Source organism: Phycomyces blakesleeanus (assembly GCF_001638985.1).
Source record: "Phycomyces blakesleeanus NRRL 1555(-) unplaced genomic scaffold PHYBLscaffold_1, whole genome shotgun sequence".
NCBI lineage: Eukaryota > Fungi > Mucoromycota > Mucoromycetes > Mucorales > Phycomycetaceae > Phycomyces > Phycomyces blakesleeanus.
Window position 1 is genome coordinate 527,700 of NW_017265134.1, and position 19,965 is coordinate 547,664.

The window sequence follows — 19,965 nt, forward strand, 5'->3', positions numbered from 1 at the left end:
GCACACAAATTAATACTTTAATTTAGAGTATTGATACTTGAGAGAAATAAAGAGAAAGAGTGTCAGTAAGCTATCTTGGTAATTACCAATCATAAACATACATAAACACACGCACACGCGCACAGCAGAGAAATAATGAGAGAGAAAGGCCAATCACTTCATGTGTTTATTCAAGATTAAAAAAAAACATGTGTTTTTGATTCTTGTATGTGTGGATATATTGATTTTAACTGTAAGCAATGTCCCAAGATAATTTGTGGAAAATAAAGGCTCGTCAATATACAGATTTAAAATTCTCGGTATATCTATCTTTTTCCTGTTTTTATTTTATTTTGAATAAAGCATTAAAGTTAGCTTGACAGCAACTATAATAATGAATGTATACTTTTTATACGAAGGCGAATATATATATATACATATACAGTGAAATAATAAAAGAGACTGGATTCTGAGGACGACGTAAATCATTTTTATCCGGGCATATAATAAAAAGAACACAATACTTAGCGATTTAGTAACAGGTAAAATATACTGTTAACAAGGCATTGAATAAAGCAATAGAAGAGAGGGTAGTCAATGTAAAGCCAGAATTAAATAAAATAAGGTAGTACGACTTATATAGTAGCTATTAGAAGATTAAAAGAAAACGTACCAATAATTTAAGCGATGTTTGTGATCCTATTCTTGTCAAATATCTTGAAGCTTTTTTTTTAAAATTTTCCAAGAAATAGATAGCTAGTTGCCAGTGGCTGGGTGGAAAGTGTATGCAGTGTAGTATACGCACCACAATTGAGTGAAATACAACCTTCACAGCAAAATTCCGATTTTTTTTCTTGTTAACGAACATGCCAAGTTAATTACATCCAGAACTGTTACGCACCAGACACACATAAACTTCTATATGGGTGAATTAAATTATCGTTGTATTGAGAACTGGTGAAACCCTCTTGATAATTATAATGAATTTTTAATTAGAGGATTTATTAATTAGATGAAACAAGCATGGTATTTTTTTAAAAAAAAATATTTCTTATTTTGACAGCTTTTATGAGAGGTGGAATCCTTTTCATTATTACTATTGTGATAATCTTGAATTGGAATGTATATAGAAATAAATAATCTGTTGGGTGGTCGTTTGAACTTTTATTTTATTTTATTTTATTCTCATTTAAACCAACCGGTTAATTTATCAAGAGTACTTGAATGAGACAGTCTTTTTGTAGAGTTATTCTTACGCTTCAACCACCCTTTGAAGGTTGGTTTCCGTACACACAAAGATTCCACTGAAGATTGCGTCAATGGAGACATTTTAGATCCCAATGATCCAGAGCCACCACTGCCATTAGGTCTGTACAATCCACCTGATCGACTCAGTCCATTCGACAAGTTCATCTTATATAATGTGTTGTCGGATTCATGGAGTATACTCAATGTAGTCGACCCATTAAGTTTACTCATCAAACTTGAGGCGCTTCTGGGATATTCATTCATCATACGCTCGGAAACCCTGTGATTACTATTACTATAATTATTTTTTGCTGTGGTATTTTTTGGAAAGCACATTGAATCCCGAAGTCGTCCAGAATCATACCCTTCTTCTTCTCCTCTTCTATCTCCATTTCCCTCTTGCTCGCCTGCTGCTGGTGTTGCTATTTTTGTCGTGTGTTTATCAAAGTACGATACTTCATTGGAAAACCCGCCGGCTCCCTTGTACTTTAGGATTTCGCGCATACCGTGTACTCCAACTGTGCGTACCTGTTCTTGAGCTTTAGAATCCAGAAATGGCAAGCACCTCAACAGGGTACACCAATGTGCATATTGGCGTCTGAGTGGGTCTTCCGGTTTTTTGTCCTGGAAAGGCTCTATTGGATCAAGCCATGGGACGTCTTTGGCCGGAACGACATTGGAAGAACAAGGAGGTCTTTTGTGTGTGCATGAACAAGAAACCTGGAGTCGGTCTAGTAGTGCTGCATAGTGGGTAGGGACGTGGGTTGCCCAAGGATCGAGTTCATCTGAAGGTTTGGAAATGTGAGAGTCGAGCGTGTCGATGTGTACGTTGAGACGCTTGACAAGATCTTCAAGGTCATCAAGCGTACTCTTTTTCTTTTGTTGGATTGGAAAAGGAGAGACGCTTGAGAGGCTCATGTTTTAGTTAGTTAATTAGATAAGATGCAAAACAAAATAAACAGAAATAATAAATATTTAGAGATGTCATTACCGATCTATACGATCCTCTCTTGTATATATGTATATTCTACATTCTTAGGATCTTCAATAGAAATACTATGATGAATGAGTAACAAGAAGGGACGATCTCTTGGTTCACAGTTGTAATCTCAATAAGCAGAATATCTTTATTTGCTTGTTTGTTTGTTTGCTTGCTTGTATATACGATTGAATTCATTTATATTCAATTTATATATACAAATACACACACATACACACACACACACACGCATATATATATATAGTATAAGAGACACCATTGAATTCAAAGTATATTATACAAAATTAGAGTAAAAAAAAATACACGGTAAGTCTATTATTATTTTTGATAAAGTAAGTTATAAAGTATATCGACTATAAGTAAAAAATAAATAAAGTATATATGTATATATCAATTGTCCTTTAACCACTTTGTCATTGGACTCACAGATCCTCTTGTAGAGATATCATGGTGAGTTGGTCTTTGAGTCAATTTACGTTTCTTCTTGACAACTGGCTCATCGTCGGATGTCTTTTTGGTATTCTTTACAGGTTTGGCCTTTTTACTTGGCTGAGGTTTCTTAGCTGGGAGTGGCTTAATAAAACTTTTCCTCACATTTGGTTCATCAAACATAGGAAATTCATTTTCCTCATCAGACTCAAAAGCTTTCCCACCCAATATAGGAGAACGAAGAGGGCTCAAGGATTTTTCTTTTTCAAGAAGAATAAGATCGTCGTCTTGTGTCTCTTTATCAATGACAATTGCTGCTGCTGCTTTTTCTGCTTTTTCTTTTTCTGCTGCCGCTTTTGCTTTTGCCGCCGCCGCTGCTTCTGTTCTTGTTGTCGTTGTTGTGGAGGTAACTTCTTCTGTTGCCCTTTCTTTTCCCTTTGCGCTTTGCTTGGTGGCGGTAATGGACTTAGAAGATGGTAGTGAGCTTTTTTGCGTTGTTCGTGATGACGATTGCATGCCCTGGCCAATATTAGATGTTGTTGCTGTAGGGCCTATGCTTTCTGTCATTTTTTCTTTTCCCTTGGTGCTTCTTTTTGAAGCAACGGGTCTAGACGGTGCTGGTATTTCCACAGGGCCAAGAATAGGGCTTGGCGATTCTGACAGACGAAATGGAACATGCTGTTTTGATGGAGCAGTAGTACTTTTTGTAGGTATGTATGTAGATCTAGATATGGGTGTAGGTGTAGAGGTGAATGCCGGTGTAGGTGAAGATTTATATGCAGATGTGCGGGTGGGTGTTGGCTTAAATGTATTTTGGGATACACTAACAGCTTGTGTATTAAGTAATACTGGGGCGGCTGGAGTAGGTTGAGCTGGGATTGGTGCTTGAGGAGTTTGGGCTAGATAGTATCGAATTTGGGACAGATATTGCTGTGCTTGTTCTTGCGCAAATGACAACTCTGCCTGGTGCAACTTCGCATCTCTTTTTCTGTATTCCTAAGTATAGTAAGATATACATTTTATATTATATTCAGCATATTTTGACAGTATGTGCCTTGTATTCAAGCCGTAATATTCTCCTACCAGTGAGCGTTCACACTGTTCATTACAAATTTGCAATTCGGTTTTGAGGCTATTGACTTCTTCCTAAAAATTATACAAATGAGTAATTGTTTCTTTTTTATTTATTTATTTGCAAGCCTTGGCTATTTATTACCTGAAGTACTTTTACATTTGTCTGTTATATATACATATATATCAAAAGCGATTGATAAATATTAGATAATGAATTGGTTAATTTGGGATCAAGCCAAATTAATGTAATGTAAGCTTTTTAACTTACATCCAATTCAGTGTTAGCTTGTTCTAGTGTCTCTTTTTTTACTGTCAGCTTCTTTCGAGCCTTGTTCAATTGTGTTATGATGTGCTCGAGCTCTTTTGATTTAATTCGCTCCTTCTTCAGTTTTTCCTGTACAATTTTTGTCAGCGCCCATTTTTTTTTCCAAAACAGGAATATATTTAGATAAATATTAACTTGACTTACTGTTTTCTTTTTTGCGAGATCAGTATTTTTTTCCAGCATGTACCTTGTAGCGACTAAAATAAGCGGGTAAATAAGTAATGTACATATATCATACTGAGAAGTTACAAGTCAAACGCACCTAATTCTACTAAAGATTTTCTCTGAAACCCTTCTTGTATTGCCACTGCGGCATTAAAATCGAGGCGTGTAACATTTTCTTGCTTAATTTTTAATTCCAAGTCTTGTTTGACCTATTTAACATTACACACACGCATATATGTATTCATTTAAACGAATTGCATGGTAAGTAAGTAGGTAAAGTAAGCGTGCAGATAGATGTAACTCACCCAGTTTAATTTCTTTTCTAATAACTTGCATTTGTTTTTCCATTCTTTGCATTGATCTTCCATTTCACTTAGATCTTCTCTTGAAGCTAATAATTCTTCATTTAGATCCAATTGTGCTTTCTATACTCTGATATGTTTAGTCTCTCCAGTTATCATTCAACATTTTTTGGTATTTATAATTCACCTCTTTTTGTGCAAGTTTACCCTGCTCTAATTCGTACAGATATTTAAAGTCTTCAACGCGGATATCTTTTTGGTTACGCATGGCGTGAAGTCGAATCTTTTGTAAGGATTTAGAGAACGAAAGCGCCTCTGTAACTTCTTCTACTTTTTTTGAGCGTTCCTAATAACAACGATTCAATTACCAATTGTTATTTTTATCGATTGACTCGATATTTTGTACAAATTCACTTACATCAAAATACATAAATGTAATACATTTGCTCTTTCCACAAAAATATTCTGATAATAGTTTGGTAAATAGATTCTTATCAATATCCATGTAGCCATCATATTCTGGGTCCACAACCACGCTGACGAGATCCTCTGTGTAAATTCGATATATAAAAGATAAAAGTATCAGTAAAGTGTCTATTGCTAGATATAGTCCTTATGTTCTTCTTTTTGCCATACTTAATTTGGAAAATGAATAATGAAAGCTATATCGAGGGGATATTTGATTAACAGTTCCCAGAAAGTTTGGTTGCATTAAATCAGCCAAGACAATATTGCCCATAAATGATTCATCGTCCGTGAGCCGTAATTTAACAACAAAAGGAAATTTGGAACCCTTTTTAACTTCATTCCACATTTCGTCTGTATCTTGAATTCTAATTAACATATGGTCTAAACCATCCTCAAGTACGTAGGATTCTTTTATATATATAAAATACAAAGAAATACTTTAGATTAATAATTGTATTATTTTTTTGATTAATTAAATGAAAAAAAGACCGGTTGAAGAGGATGCTTAAAAAAGAAGTACACTTACTTTCGTATCTTTGAGAATTACTAATGTCGTAGCAATAATCGTCCGTTATTCCAAGGTACCTGTGATTACAAAACTTTGTTAATTATGCAACAATTCTTCTTTAATATATATTATCTTTAAAAATACGCACGCATAATCCAATTTGATTGTATTGATTTGACGTTCTTCTCTATTTCTGTTGGCTTTTTCCAATTCTGTCTTTAGACACAGTACGATCGATTCCATCATTTCCATTCTATATATATATATATATTGGATATCAATAAGAAGGTTAAAAAAGTATTTGTAACAATTACCTGTGCTCAAATGGATCCTCGACACTTTATTTGAGATCATAGTAATACACACCCATATTAATAGTTAGCACAAATTATGCATATACACATAAATATTGCGCTTGCTCACCCAACACTCATGAAAACAGCTGCCGCATTGAATCCTTGTCAAAATAAAATAAAATAAAAACGTATTATTTTATTTATTTACTTATTGTTGTTGCCGCTGCTTTTGCATTATTAAATTATTGGTATTATTACCATCTAGAGCAAGATTAACAAGTTCTGCTGCTTGGATGCGACATTCACTAACTGGTGTACTGGCATGCAAGCATCGCGTAAATGTATAACGTGTTCTACAATCATGTCTAATTAGGACTGGCTGTGGGCAATTCACATGTATGTATATTTTTTTTAAAAATATTATTAATCGTACTGTTTGCCATGGACATTGTTATCTATGGACGGGGGGGAACTCTCAGCTACTTCGTGTGTAATGTGGAAAAGGAACATGAATCTAATTGCTGTAGACTACCTTGACTACTATCAGCGACAATTAGGGAATCATTTCCTCCGACAGTAAGGTGTAGAGTGTCTTTTGGATCGTTTAGGCTTCTTGGATTCACCAATGCGACAACCTCAAGAGAAGATATATTCATTATCAATGCTTGCAATCACTATACTAGATTGCTTTACAAGGAAAGTCTCGAGTTTCTTTTTTTAAAAAAAATAATTGTTTAAAAAACACACCGTTTCAATTAAAACCCAATTCAATGTAAAATTAAACGCCGTGACTTTTCATTTATCAATGAAGGATGATCATACCAAGCACAGACACAAGAAAGGCGTAACATGATAATATACAATACATAACACTATTGGTAATTATGAAGATAATATAATTACACTAAATTATATGAATATACTTGATATTTCTACTCAACTAAAGGCTCAAAAGGAGGAGCAACTCACTGCTGCTGTTTCTTCTGCTTAATTTTTTCTGCGTATGTAATATATATTTTTAATTATGAATGTTGTTGAAAAGATGGTATCATTTAAATATTTTAAAGAAAAAAAATATATTATATATCCGGTAGTGTACTCTACTTGGGTATGTACATACTTGAAGTAAAGAAGTAGCTGAGAAGTAAAGGTTTATAGCTTGAAGTACAGAGTTTTGTCCGGTTTCACAAATAAATAAAGCGATGTAGATTTTGGCTGTGTAAAGCACTTTTTATTTAAAAAAAAAAAGAGATAAAAATAATAAATATATACATTTGGGCTTCCTTAAGCAAGCTTAATTGACTTGACAATTGAATCAGATACATGGACAGAAATGGCTTCTGTTGTGACCATGGGATTGACACCACTTGCAGTTGGGAAAAGAGATGCGTCACAAACATACAAATCCTTGATTTCCCAGGTCTCACCAGTTGGTTGAGTGACAGAGGTGTCAGGAGAAACACCCATTCGGCTACACATAAATTGAATAGATATTGTATTTAGTTTTTCAGACTATCCATGAATAAAAGAAAACCGATTGAACTGTATAATTGACTTACCATGTTCCCAGCTGGTGAGCAGAGAAGTAATTCATAGCGTTATCTGGCATTCCGTTCTTATTCAAAGCATCAATCCATTGGAGGAATCTTGGGTTATTCACTTCAGTAGGTTCATTCTTTTCGAATATAAAAGGCTTCATGCCAAAGAAGCCAGTATGGATCTCTCTAGCACCAGCAGCGACCAAAATCATAGCCGATCTCTCTTCTGCCTTGATAATCGATATTTTGTCTTGGTCAGATAACTTGTAGTTGACGATAACCTTTCCATCTTTGGTGTGCTCTACACTTCCCACAGAATCCTTGTCACGGACAAGAGCAATGATGGATGATGACTGTCTAAATCTGAGCATTCTTTCTTTGTGTTCCTTTCCTCCTTGCCATGGGATGCCAAAGATGTACATATCTGTGGTGTGATGAGGAACCTCAAGCTTAGATCCATAATTTTCACCATCTAGGTTTTCAAGACTGTTGCTCAGCTATAGATAAAGAACTTCTAGTTATTATCGACGCCTTATGTTCAACCTTGTTTATATTCAATATTCCATTTATATTACTTACAGCAGTCATAAGAGATCCTTCAAAAGGATTAACTTGACGATCTTCAAACAAACCATAGATCACAGTTACAGGATGAAGACGAAGATGCTTTCCAATATTTTTGTTCTTCAGTCCGCTTCTTGAAAGGATACCAGGAGAATGCAATGATCCAGCAGACACTACTACTCGCGATGCATTGAGAGAGATTGGTGTATCTGATCCATTGATCTTAAACTCTACACCGGTGGCCTTTCCATCGGTAATGATGACCCGGCTCACAGTGGCTTGATCAACAAAACGGGCGTTGTTGGCAGCAGCAATACGGAGCCATGAGTTTGATGTACCATTCTTAATGCCATCCTTGCATCCAGTTAGACACCATCCACACTCATGTGATAATCCACCTGTGTTTTGGGGGATATCCTCAATGTGACATCCGAGTTTTCTATAGAGCTTAGTCAACAAAAAAAATTCATGTAATTTGTCTGAAGCCTTACTTGCAACCATCCACAAAAATTTGATTAGGTTCATTGTGTTTGATTCCAGATGTTTCAGCACCGATCCTTTTATAAACCTTGTCCAAATCTTCGGAAAACTATATTTAAGAAGTCAATAATCATATTTGTGGCTCCTCCTATTTTTATTTATTCAACTAATAATTACCTTTGACGATGTAAAGTGAGTCAAGCCCAATTTTGCCCATTCTTCACGTACAAAATGCTGAGGCTATTTTTTTTAAAAAAAAAAAAGATCCCCAAAAAAACTAATCAGATCAAAGAGAATTGTGCAACTGCGGCTTTACGCGTTTACCTTTAAGCTTGCCAAGAAATTTACTGTGGTTGCACCGCCAAAGGTACTACCTGCAAGAATGCTAAGTTCTCCTTTGCGAGAGGCAAAACTTCCACCTTGAAGGTATAAGTTTTTGTAGGCAGTTGGTACGTCGGAAGTGAATTCACTTTCATGATAGTATTTTCCTTTCTCAATCACAAGGACTGATAAACCTGCTTGAGACAGCTCAGCAGCACATACACCTAAAGTTTAAATAAACAAACAAATAAGAATTATTTTCTTGTGCGAGCATCTATAACAATAATGTATTTTTTTTTAACTGAAATTCACATTACCTCCTCCTGCTCCACTTCCGATGACAATCGCATCAAACTTCAAAGCAGGGTCTCGTAGCTCTTTTTCTGTCATGAACTTGTATCTGTCGCGGACAATGCAGGGAACATAACCTGGCGCGCTTCTTATAGGATCCTGGCCAGGGTAACCCATTGCAGCTTGATGAGGACTGTCCGACATGTTGTAGGCAGCACTCAAAATTGCTGTAGAGAAAGTTTTGAAGATACCGACAAGCTGGGGGTTATCTGAGAATTTCCAAGAAAGGCAGACCTCTGTTCTTTGCTCATGGCTCAAGTCTTCAAATTTGACAGCCTTTCCAGTCAAGCTTTTTGTGCCTTCTGGAGTACCAAGAACATCAAGAAGACCAAATACGCCATCGAGATCCTCTGGTAGAACTTTAACCGACATAAATTGAAGGAAAGACTCATAGACACCAGGAGTGGACAGACCAAGGTCAGAGATTACATCAATATCTTTCTGAGTGCAGGTTACACTGGGAATTTCAGACAAGTTCTTCTTTAAAGACTCCTTCTCTTCGGGGGTCAGAGGTGCTAAGATGGTACTGAGAATTGCCTTGAGGGTCTTTTCTTGGTTTATGCTGATCTTTGATCCAAAATAGCATGAGTTTGCCTGGTTTGTAGCCGAAGAAATTGTCATGATCAGAGAATAAAAAGCTAAGTACTTTTTTTTATTTTTGAAAAATATGTAAGCTCAAGTATTTATACTTTTTTCTGCTCTACTAACCCACTCGATATAGTAAAACTCCCCCATTTAGACGACTCTGCTACCGTAAAATCAGCGTGTAGCTGTTAGGTAGAGGGCTTTAATCAACTGTACCATGTTACATCTGTATTTGCCAAACTAAATACAGGTTGAATCGGCATTGGGTTTAGGAGTACATGTGAAACTAGAAAAGGGGTTGGGTTCTTAAATATAGAAACCAAAAAATTGGCGCATATTAAACACAAGATGTAGAAAATAGTGATAATTTATAGTGTGTGAATCTTTTTTATATTATATTTAACTACTGTGAATGTCGACTAATTCAATCTCATTATATAATACAATTTAACAGGGACAAGGCAATAAACTTATGTATAGCTAAAAAAGTTGACAAGCCTTGGGTTGGCTTTTGTATCAAAATAATAAAATTCATATTGTTATTCTTATTAAAATATTTCTTGAACAGACATAAACTTTTTTTTTTAAAAAAAAAAGAAAGAAAGAAAGAAGGGGATCTTACTACACAGCTCTAAAAAAACAGCTTAAGATAAATTAGCTATTATGACAGTGAACAATGGAAAAATCAATATTCAATTAAGGTGCTTTTTGATATATTTAGTTTATTTTTCTGTAGAGAAAGCTTTACATTAAATCCACGTCTATCATGTGATATATTAATAAACACCCTTCTTGTCTATTTAAGCACAGTGTTTCTAATAGACCAGTTTACTGCAGTTAATCTGCAAGTTACATATATGAATCGCTAATAATGTACAATTATATATATACCGATAAACAAGCCTGTTTTCAACTTTGTTTTATGGTAATAAACTATTATGTATTACATCTTAATTACACCTACAGCTTTTATAATACTGTACTCAAATACAACGCACAAGTATAGCTAACTTTTGAATTGATGACAGTCGCATGTATATACCCGCTTATATATAAGAATCAACATGGTGCTTTAATGATATGGTCAGTTGCAAAATCCAACAGGGTCTTTTGAATATAAACGTTACCTTCACTGAGTAACGGAAACATAGTACAAATAATTAAGACTCAGGATGGAGCACGAACTACTACCTTATAAAAGTGTCAACCGAGTATCCAAGGCCATCAGGGTTTGAGAATCACTAGACACTAAGCCAATATATGTAAAAAAAAATTCTTTTCAAAAAGAGTCATTTGACCGCTCCGTAACTCCTCAATATATAATCAAGCTCAGAAGTGGTAGAAACAAAGAAATAACGACAATAATATCTGTAAAATGAATATAGCAGAAATATCCATTAATTATTAAGAGACAATTGCTCATATAGAGTGTATTTTTTTAAGAAAAATAAATAAATGAATATATATATGTCATCTAGTAATCAAATGTTACCAGTTAATTGGCTATTTCTTTTTCTTTCTATTTTCTATAGTCCTCAAACCACGGTGAGAAGATGAGAAGCCTTGTTCCACACATCTTTTGTTCCAATTATTTGTTCCAAAATCCGCACGATAATAAGGTTATGTAACGGTAGTATTAAATTCACATTGGTACACCAAACATAATTTTTGCATAAATCATCTAAATATCTATTATTCAGTTATACAAGACTTTGGTGTTATTAACGAATATTTGGAATATCTTTTGGGGGCATAAGAAGGTGCTGTGTAGGAGAGTTAGTATAATAAAATGACAGAGAAAATGACAAGGCATTAAGAAAGCACAGTTTATAGATAAATTTTGTAAAGCCGTATTAGTTGTAATACACCTGGATAAAGTTTTTTAAATATAAATCACGCCCAGCACATATAATTGTACAACAAAGCGCCAATGTGCCGATCTATGTGTATTTCCGTAGATAGCCATATATGTATATATATAAATATGCTATAGGCCACATTACCAAAATCCACTTGGGTCACCCCAAGCAAAGTATAAAAAAACGCGTTTGTTTACGGATTTTATTTTATTTTTTACAAGGATCCCATTGATACTAATAATAATAAACTAACAAAGAGTTACACGACAAGTTTAATGCCAAAGACAAATATCAGTCTAATAGGCACTAGTTATATACTCTAAGCTACGGATAATTAAAAGTATTAGATCTACTAAATATATATAAATATAATTTCTAAAGAAATATCAACTTCACCAACACCAAAATTTCTTATATATATATTTTCTCTTGTATTGCTTTACTCAAATGTCCAGTCTCAACTCATACATCTTAGGTTAGAGAACAGCGACACAACTCAATATTCTACACACAAGTTGCACAGACGAGAAAGTCTAGGCCAACTTGGATTAAACATTAATACATACATTTACTTTCAGATAGTATTCAAGTTTAATTTTCATAATATCAACTTCATATCCAAAGTTTTATGGTTGTGTTAACAGTTATTTGTCGTGTTACTGTTATTTTTATTAAATTTTATGTGTGCCTACTAGTCTGGATCGCTCTTCTTTATCAAGAGTATTATTTTATGATCAAACGCTCTATTTTTTTAACAAATAAACTCTATGCTCGTCAGGTATCTAGAAAATACGACAAAAAAGTTACTCGATATAGAGCAAAATCTGGTGACAGATAGTGTTTTTTTTTTGTATAATCTATAGAACCAGTGTATCTCTTGTTTGAGTATCTAAGCTATGACAAAAAAATACTCGGGAATTGAGTATTACATTATCTTGCTTGGCTTTTGAGCTAATGAGCTTGTAATATACCGTGTGGACGTTTGTTCTCTAATCAAAGTCCATGGCTTATATACTGATAATAAAAGCTTACATAACCAAAAAAGAAAGAAAGAAAAAACTGATTAATACCAAATAAGAAAATTATAAGAAATGTTTATTTAACTTTATGATTTTATAATCGCGAGATTAAACATTAAACTATATGGATTACATATTATACACCACCAAAAGGTTGTATATTTAAATGTAATATTTATAGATAATACCACTTCTTGGTACCACCGATAATTATTAAATCTAGCTGTCCTGTTTAGTATATGATCAATTGAGGGCTTATAGGCTCGTTCTCACAAAGAATGTCTGCTGGCTCCATATATAAAAACTTTATTTGCCAATATATTCTGAGATAGTTCTCAAACAAGAAAATATATGTGTACCACAAGAAATCAACCCAAGCTAGTTTCTTGGCTTAGTGCCTAAAAACTTAACAGACCTCGGACTTGATAAAGCAATCTAAGAAAATCTAAACCTAGAATTATTATAATTTTGTATTAAATTAGAGATACAGTTACGGTTAATTAAGTTTGGATTCCACTATCCCCTTCTATTCAAGTTCAAAAGTACAAACCAGTGCCATATGACTGCACCAAAGGATCAAAACTCGCGTATTTACCTATTTGTACTATTATTCTTTGGAGTTATGTCAAATAATCGAACCAGATTTTAATAAGCTTTCTTAAGTTATATACCAGTGATATGTAGCTACCTAGTAAACATATACCTAATTTAACTGACATGAAGGCTGTAAGGCGTCCACAATCTGCGTCACAATTTCTTTTAATTTTATTTAATTTTTTATAAACTTTTCTAAGCTACATATAATACTTCATTCTGATAAATATCAATATTATACGAATAACACTCTGAGAAATAATATTATAAAGCCTGCCATACGCACAATGCGAATAATCTTTGATGTACACAGCTTTACGGTAGGACATTTACATCACATCACTAGTAGTGGAAATATCGGTATTGTCATTTTTAAATCCATCGATATCTTCATGAATATTCGTCTGATATTGATCAAACAAACACTGACCGACATTGATTAACATTTTACACACCTTTACCTAATAAAAAAACAAGACATTTTGATTTTTTAGGTGTGCGTCCTGAGGGAACTTTGGGATCAAATATGGTCTTGTGGTGTAAATATCCAAAAATTATAAATGTTTTTTTTAGAGTGAAAAAATGGATGTTTTTGATCAATATTTAAGCAATCAACATTAGACAACGTTTAGATAGTTGGTTTTAATGTTTTTTATTATGTTACTTAAAAATGTAAAGAGCTTTTACTTAATGTATCTTGATGTATAGTAGATTTTCTGTATTTGATTTGCTATTTTGATCAAAACAATCCTTTTTTCCTTATTAAACACTTCTTCATTTCAACAGTAAATTCGACAATCTTCAGAGTATATGTATTTGTTTAACTAAGTATATCTAGAACTATGTTAACCATGATACTGAAACTACAATCTAAACTAATATGATTTAGATTAATAGAATCAACTTCTAATTGACCTACATGGCACCACAATATCCGGATTCTGAACAAAATATGCCAGTATTCAAAAAGGCTCACACGGAGTTGCAGTATCCAACTGACCCACAAACAGTACCAGCCTCCAAATGATCCAAACAACGTTGTAGCCTTCAACTGACTCGTAAGATCTATCAGCTGACAATTGGTCTGCGTAATATCATGACCTTCAATTGACCTACGTAGCACCATCCCGAAACTAATAAAAAATATTAAATACTGCTTTTTCATCAGTACCTTTTCAAAGCTCATAATTTATACCTTCAGTTTGTGAGTGTTGTCTTGAAATTTTGCAGCTTGAAAGACTGTGAATGATTCACTCACTATTAACATAATCTATTATATAAATGGACAATAATACATATATATTGATCTTCTCTAACAAATCATTAGCCCAAATATTGGCAATCGACAGTTTGTTCTCTTGAAAAAGAAAATTAAACGAAAACAGAAGTAATATGTAAGTGGAATTTATTGCTTTTATCTTTCGATACTTATAAAGATATTTCCAATATGTTGTGATAAGCTATAGTTCTTTGGATAATTGATAATTAATAAGAGGGAGAAATGGGAATAGATAAATACAGTTGAGGTTCATTGTTGTAATTTTGAAGACACACTCAACGTACTGCTACAGATACCCTTCTCATACCTCTTCATACCTTACTCTTATGTGCTACAAGCATGAATTGGAATACGTATGGTCAAGTATATTGTTAAGAGTAAAGTACACTTATATTAAGACTATACTAACACCTTTTATTAAAAACATATATTATTAACGAGAGATATCTGACATGAGGGTGACTATCCAGACAGCAAGTCGGATTGTATTATGAGCAAAGCATATTCCTGCAAAAGATAATAAACCCCGACGTTCAAACAGCTTGGAAAGATTGAGGCTCAAAGAAGAAAAATAACCATCAAACGTGTAAAGCAGATATCTTGCCTAGTGATTCCTTTTGTAAGGCTTTATTAAATCCTATAGAATAAATCAATTTTTTATAAAGACCCTTCTTCTGTGCTTTGTTGTACTTTATATTGTTCACTGTTAAAAGCTATACATATTTTTTAATATCATCCATAAAAAGCTCTCCTATTATTCTTGTAATAGTCAAAACTCTATCATATTTCTAAGAAATCGATCAGACATCGATTGTATATATATATATATACCAGATACGTTAAAGAGCTTAATAATTTTTAAACGCGTGTGTTCTTTGTTTTTTACCCTGAAAACTTTTACTTTCTATCATGAGTGTTCGTTAAAAGGATGCGCGAATCAACATCGGACGTCAGGCTGAATGAGAAAAATAGAGAATTGATCTTTAATGCGCAATGTTCTGACAAGCTCATTTCTGCAAGAACATGATGAGAGCTATATATAAGCTAATGAGCTATCCGCATGAACAGAATTGTAGTTCTTGATGGTAAATAAGGTTTTGCATCGTTGTTGCTCGTCTTTTTCTGTTTTTTGCGTCCTTTTTTGTTTACTTTTTGCTTTTTTCATAGTCTTTAGCTCTAGTAGTCACATGCATATAAAAATAGTCACGCATTTTCCCCCTTCCTTTTTTTTCACAGGTGTATGCATCGGCGATAAAAGGATACAAGAGATGTGTAAAGCAGATGGAAGGCTTCATTTACTTTAGTCTTCTTCACTGAAAAGGAACTCGTAAAACTCAACTCCGTTAAAGTAGTTGAAGTGACGATTGACGTTCTTTAAAAAAACAAAAAATGAAAAAAAAGTGTGTGTTAGGTACCACCATACTCGTCCGTAATATTTCTTTTAGAATTGGTTGGAGTTTGACTGTACTGAAGCTCTGATGATACTTTATAGAGTTAGAAATTTCAAAGGAAATCATGACATTCGTAACAACTCATAAAAAATAAAATAAAGGTGTGGTGGTTTCTAGCAGAGAAAAACTCTGACACTTTATGCATAGAGGATACAAAAGTATGGGAGTTGTATAATACAAATATACATATTTGATGCAATGAATTAATAAAAAAAAAAAAGGGGGGGGGGGGGGGGGGGGGGGGGGGGGGCGGCAGAATCCTGTGGTAGTTTCTGCTTAAAGCTACAGGTCCTTAGTAGCATTCGTGTGTGGGCATATAGGAAACAATATTAGTGTTGTGTCTCGGAAATACAAAATCATATTAAAGGCTACTGCATCTATATTATCTTGCTAGCACTCTTTACTAAAGAGAATTGCAGAACCTGATATTTACATTAAGAGTTTTTCTTGATTCAAGTATTTTTTGGCTGTATATACACTCCGACAATAAAAATCATCGATGAACCACATTATTCATGCTGCTTTTTTTATAACATTCTTTACCTTTCTCTTCCTCACACCTTTACCTCAAACTTAACCACCAATGTCAAAAAGTAATAAAAGAATTAAAACTACTCCCTCCAGACACGAGCTGTCAGATTTTGAGCGTGGAGGCATTGTTTGGCTCTCAAAAGCCGATCATACTCCAACTGACATCGCAAACCGTATGAACATTCCTAGAACTACAGTTTTCGATACAATAAAGCGCTGGGAGACTACTGGAACAGCCAAGACAAAGACCAGACCTGGGAGACCAAAGAAACTTAGTGTAACAGACGTTACAAGTCTTTGTTTGAGTGTGAGACGTAATCCTTTTGAGAGTTATGGATACCACCAGGCAAATTTGGGAGCTGCTGGCGTTATTGTCTGTAGACAGACAGTTATCCGATACCTACGAGCAAAAGGCTTCGGTTCTTACACCCCTGTATCTAAACCAAAGTTAACCCGTGAGCAGAAAAAGAATCGGTTGCGTTGGGCTAGAGCTAGGGCCAGTTTTAGCATCGAAGACTGGAGCAGAGTGGTGTGGTCAGATGAGTCGAGGTTCATGGTGAAAGGCAATGATTCTGACCCATCCGTAATTTGTAAACGAGGGGAGAGGCACCAGGAACGCCATACACTAACAACAGAAAAGTATGGAAAAGGTTCCGTGATGGTATGGGGTTGTTTCTGGGCTGGTGGCATTGGGCCATTATCGTTTATCGAAGGATCTGTAGACCAAGATGCATACGTCAATTGTCTGTCTAAGGACTTCAATCCCTGGTACAAACAATTGAATGAAGAACATGACACCATGTTCACATTCCAAGAAGATGGTGCTAGCTGTCATACTGGGTCCTACACGACGTGGTGGAAAAACCGTTGGGAGATTAAACGATTTGACTACTGGCCGTCGCAAAGTCCAGATTTGAACCCAATTGAGCATGTCTGGCATGCCCTAAAGGCCAAGGTTCAAGAGAGAAAGGCCTCTATTAACAATGTGCAAGAGCTGAAGGCCTGTATTCTTCAGGAATGGGAGTTGCTTGACCCTGGAGTTCTGCAAACTCTTGTGGCAAGTATGCCTGACAGAGTTAAAGCAGTCATAAAAGCTCGTGGTGATCATACCGTATATTAAACCTCATTTTTTTTATTTTTATTCTATAATATATATACATTTCTCTATAACAACACAATGTTTGGTTTTATTTTGTCAACTTCTTGAGAAGATATAGCATAATGAAGTTGATGTATGGTTTATTCGGGGGTAGAAATCAAAGATTTTGTCGGTGATTTCAGTTTTGGGAGTGTACCTTGTTTTCTTTTTTTTTTCTTTTCTCAAAATTCTTTCACTATATGTATCTATGACCTTTTCTCTGTCTTGACCACCAGGGTGATTTTTTTTTAACAAGCAAAGAAATGAAAGCTTTTCTTTTGTGAGCCAATCAAAATCCGGTCAAGTTCCACAAAGACTACTGGGCATTTCATAGAGACCTCTTCGACAAGACCATCCATGTATTGGTACTTCTTTACAAGCACAGATATAATTAAGTATAAAACAATGAACTTTTCGAGTATTTTCAAATTGTTATCATACTCTTTTCTTTCAAACGAAACTCCCACCTTTTTCTGCTTATTTTTTGATATGTTCAATAATACCTATCCCCAAACCGAAGATACTGGCTTTAACGGTGTCCCTGAGTTGTTTAATACACATCTTTATCAGCTCACCCAAGGTCAACCTGAGTTCTCTGATACTGTCATGATAGATGCTTCTCTCATCAGTGATGCGCTCAATCCTGCTGTCCTAGGGCAAAACTCTAGATCACAACCCTTGATTTGGCAAGAACTGAATAGGCTGGCTTTTTTGAACCTGCAACAATCCAGGGGTTATAGAAGCCCAGACCCACTATACACCGGTGAATTTTTATACAGTCAAAATCTCAGGGCGGGAGAAAGTTTGCCTTTGAGCCTTGGTACACCCGATTTCAACCAGAGTCCAAACATCAGTAGCTCCTTTTCTCAACCTAGCCTCAGTCCTAGCTCTCACCAAAGTCAATTGTCAGTTTCTGACTCGTGTTATGAGAGTACTGCTGATGAAATGGTCGAAAGCTTGTTTTCTCGTGCTACCAAGAACCTTAATCAAACTGGTGGCGATGCTGGTATTGGCTCTTGTACCCAGTCGTCGCGTCATTGTCAAACTCCGGTTTCTTCTTCGGTTTATTCACCATCCTCTGAGTTTCAGCCAGACTGTCCAAATATTCCCCAAGCTGTGGCAAGAAAGAGTGGTAATTTTTTATTTAATATTAAATAGATCAAAGGTCTATGGTTGCATGTATTAACCCAAATTTTTGGTTCTGATCAAAAGGCAAACGAAAGAGCAAAGAACCTATTGGGAAAAGCTTTATTAATTATCCATATAATGGAAAGACAGTGATGCATCTGGTGGCTCAGCAAAACTATACAGATGTAGTCAGTGTGACTTCTCGAATGCTCGTAAAAGGAATATGACAAGGCACGAAAAGAGCCATGATGAAAATCGCAAAAGGTGGAAATGCAACGACTGTGAAAAAACATACACAAGTAAATTCAATCTTGAAAGACACGCAGACAAATGTTTTTGAGAAGACAAACTATGCCAACTAATAACAATGACAATAACAATAATGCTTAATACTTCTTCTTAGGCAATTATGCCATTTTCTATGTAATATTCTCATCACTTTATTTCTACCTTCACTTATTCATTATGTATATGTACCTTTATGACAAGTCCAATGTATATATCATTAAAGGAGAATAAACAATTTTTTATAAAAAAACACTCTAGTTAACATGATAATTTTTTGTAAAATATCAAATTCTTTTCTTCACATCCTATTCTCGAATCACACTGATCAAGTAGCTAGTGCCATAGGATAACCGAGTTTCTTAAAACTAAGGATTTCTGTAAATAAAAGGTTGAGAATTTCTGGTACCCCAAAGTTGTGCTCAATATATTTTATGACATTTCTCTCTTTCTATCTCTATTTAGAGAGTCAGAGCTAAAAGTAGAGAACCCGTTGTCGAGTGAAAATTCTAAATTTTCACTTACTTTTGCTTTACTCGGCGATTTAAATTACAATGAAAAGATGTAAAATTTTACTGAGGGAGGCCATTTAGTGATGAAATGGAGTGAAAAATTGGGAGTTTTCTAGTTTTTCACTCCATTTCATCACCAAGTCTTTATTAAGAATTGAGCTTGTTTTTTCAACTTCAAATATAAACATAATATAGTCAAGAGTCGTCTCTATATATCTACTTAAGAGAATAAGTCTTGGAAAGCCAAGTTTATTAAGATGTATCTCTCTTATGTTTGTCACAGTATTTATGTTTTCATCAACTATGGTCGAGTTTTTTCTTTTTTTTTTGACTGGGTTTCACTAATAATTCTTTTTTAGCAGTCTAGCAAAATATCACATCCCAACGTGTTCTCTAGTAATGGTATATGATGTATTGTTAATCACAATATTAAGCTATATTTGAGTTCTGTATATATATTATCCTTATTGTTTTGACTATATTTTTCTTCACAATCTATCTAGTGTAGCTTCACATTACTTGAAGGGTTTGCATAG

At 34.6% G+C, this 19,965-nt stretch overlaps 4 protein-coding genes across 4 annotated transcripts; 1 reads left to right on the forward strand and 3 right to left on the reverse strand.

Moving 5' to 3' along the window:
* Positions 1–1,164: 1,164 nt before the first annotated feature.
* PHYBLDRAFT_161078 (hypothetical protein) lies at positions 1,165–2,145 on the reverse strand (the record flags this gene model as incomplete). The annotated part of the gene is made up of 1 exon (XM_018434340.1): positions 1,165–2,145. The coding sequence occupies one exon, from the start codon at positions 2,143–2,145 to the stop codon at positions 1,165–1,167; it is 981 nt and encodes a 326-aa protein (XP_018298473.1).
* Positions 2,146–7,081: 4,936 nt separating this feature from the next.
* On the reverse strand, positions 7,082–9,606 carry PHYBLDRAFT_96974 (GMC oxidoreductase; the record flags this gene model as incomplete). The annotated part of the gene is made up of 7 exons (XM_018443990.1): positions 7,082–7,265; positions 7,354–7,829; positions 7,912–8,335; positions 8,388–8,485; positions 8,554–8,616; positions 8,701–8,921; positions 9,015–9,606. Coding segments are annotated over 7 exons (2,058 nt in total), but the record flags the coding sequence as incomplete, so codon positions are not given.
* A 3,303-nt stretch (positions 9,607–12,909) lies between these two features.
* PHYBLDRAFT_161081 (hypothetical protein) lies at positions 12,910–14,725 on the reverse strand (the record flags this gene model as incomplete). The annotated part of the gene is made up of 6 exons (XM_018434341.1): positions 12,910–12,962; positions 13,215–13,267; positions 13,439–13,566; positions 14,025–14,276; positions 14,301–14,375; positions 14,702–14,725. The coding sequence occupies 6 exons, from the start codon at positions 14,723–14,725 to the stop codon at positions 12,910–12,912; spliced, it is 585 nt and encodes a 194-aa protein (XP_018298475.1).
* A 3,268-nt stretch (positions 14,726–17,993) lies between these two features.
* On the forward strand, positions 17,994–19,965 carry PHYBLDRAFT_161082 (hypothetical protein; the record flags this gene model as incomplete). The annotated part of the gene is made up of 6 exons (XM_018434342.1): positions 17,994–18,636; positions 18,717–18,844; positions 19,036–19,055; positions 19,383–19,481; positions 19,789–19,831; positions 19,933–19,965. 6 exons carry the CDS (start codon positions 17,994–17,996, stop codon positions 19,963–19,965), a joined length of 966 nt encoding a protein of 321 aa, XP_018298476.1.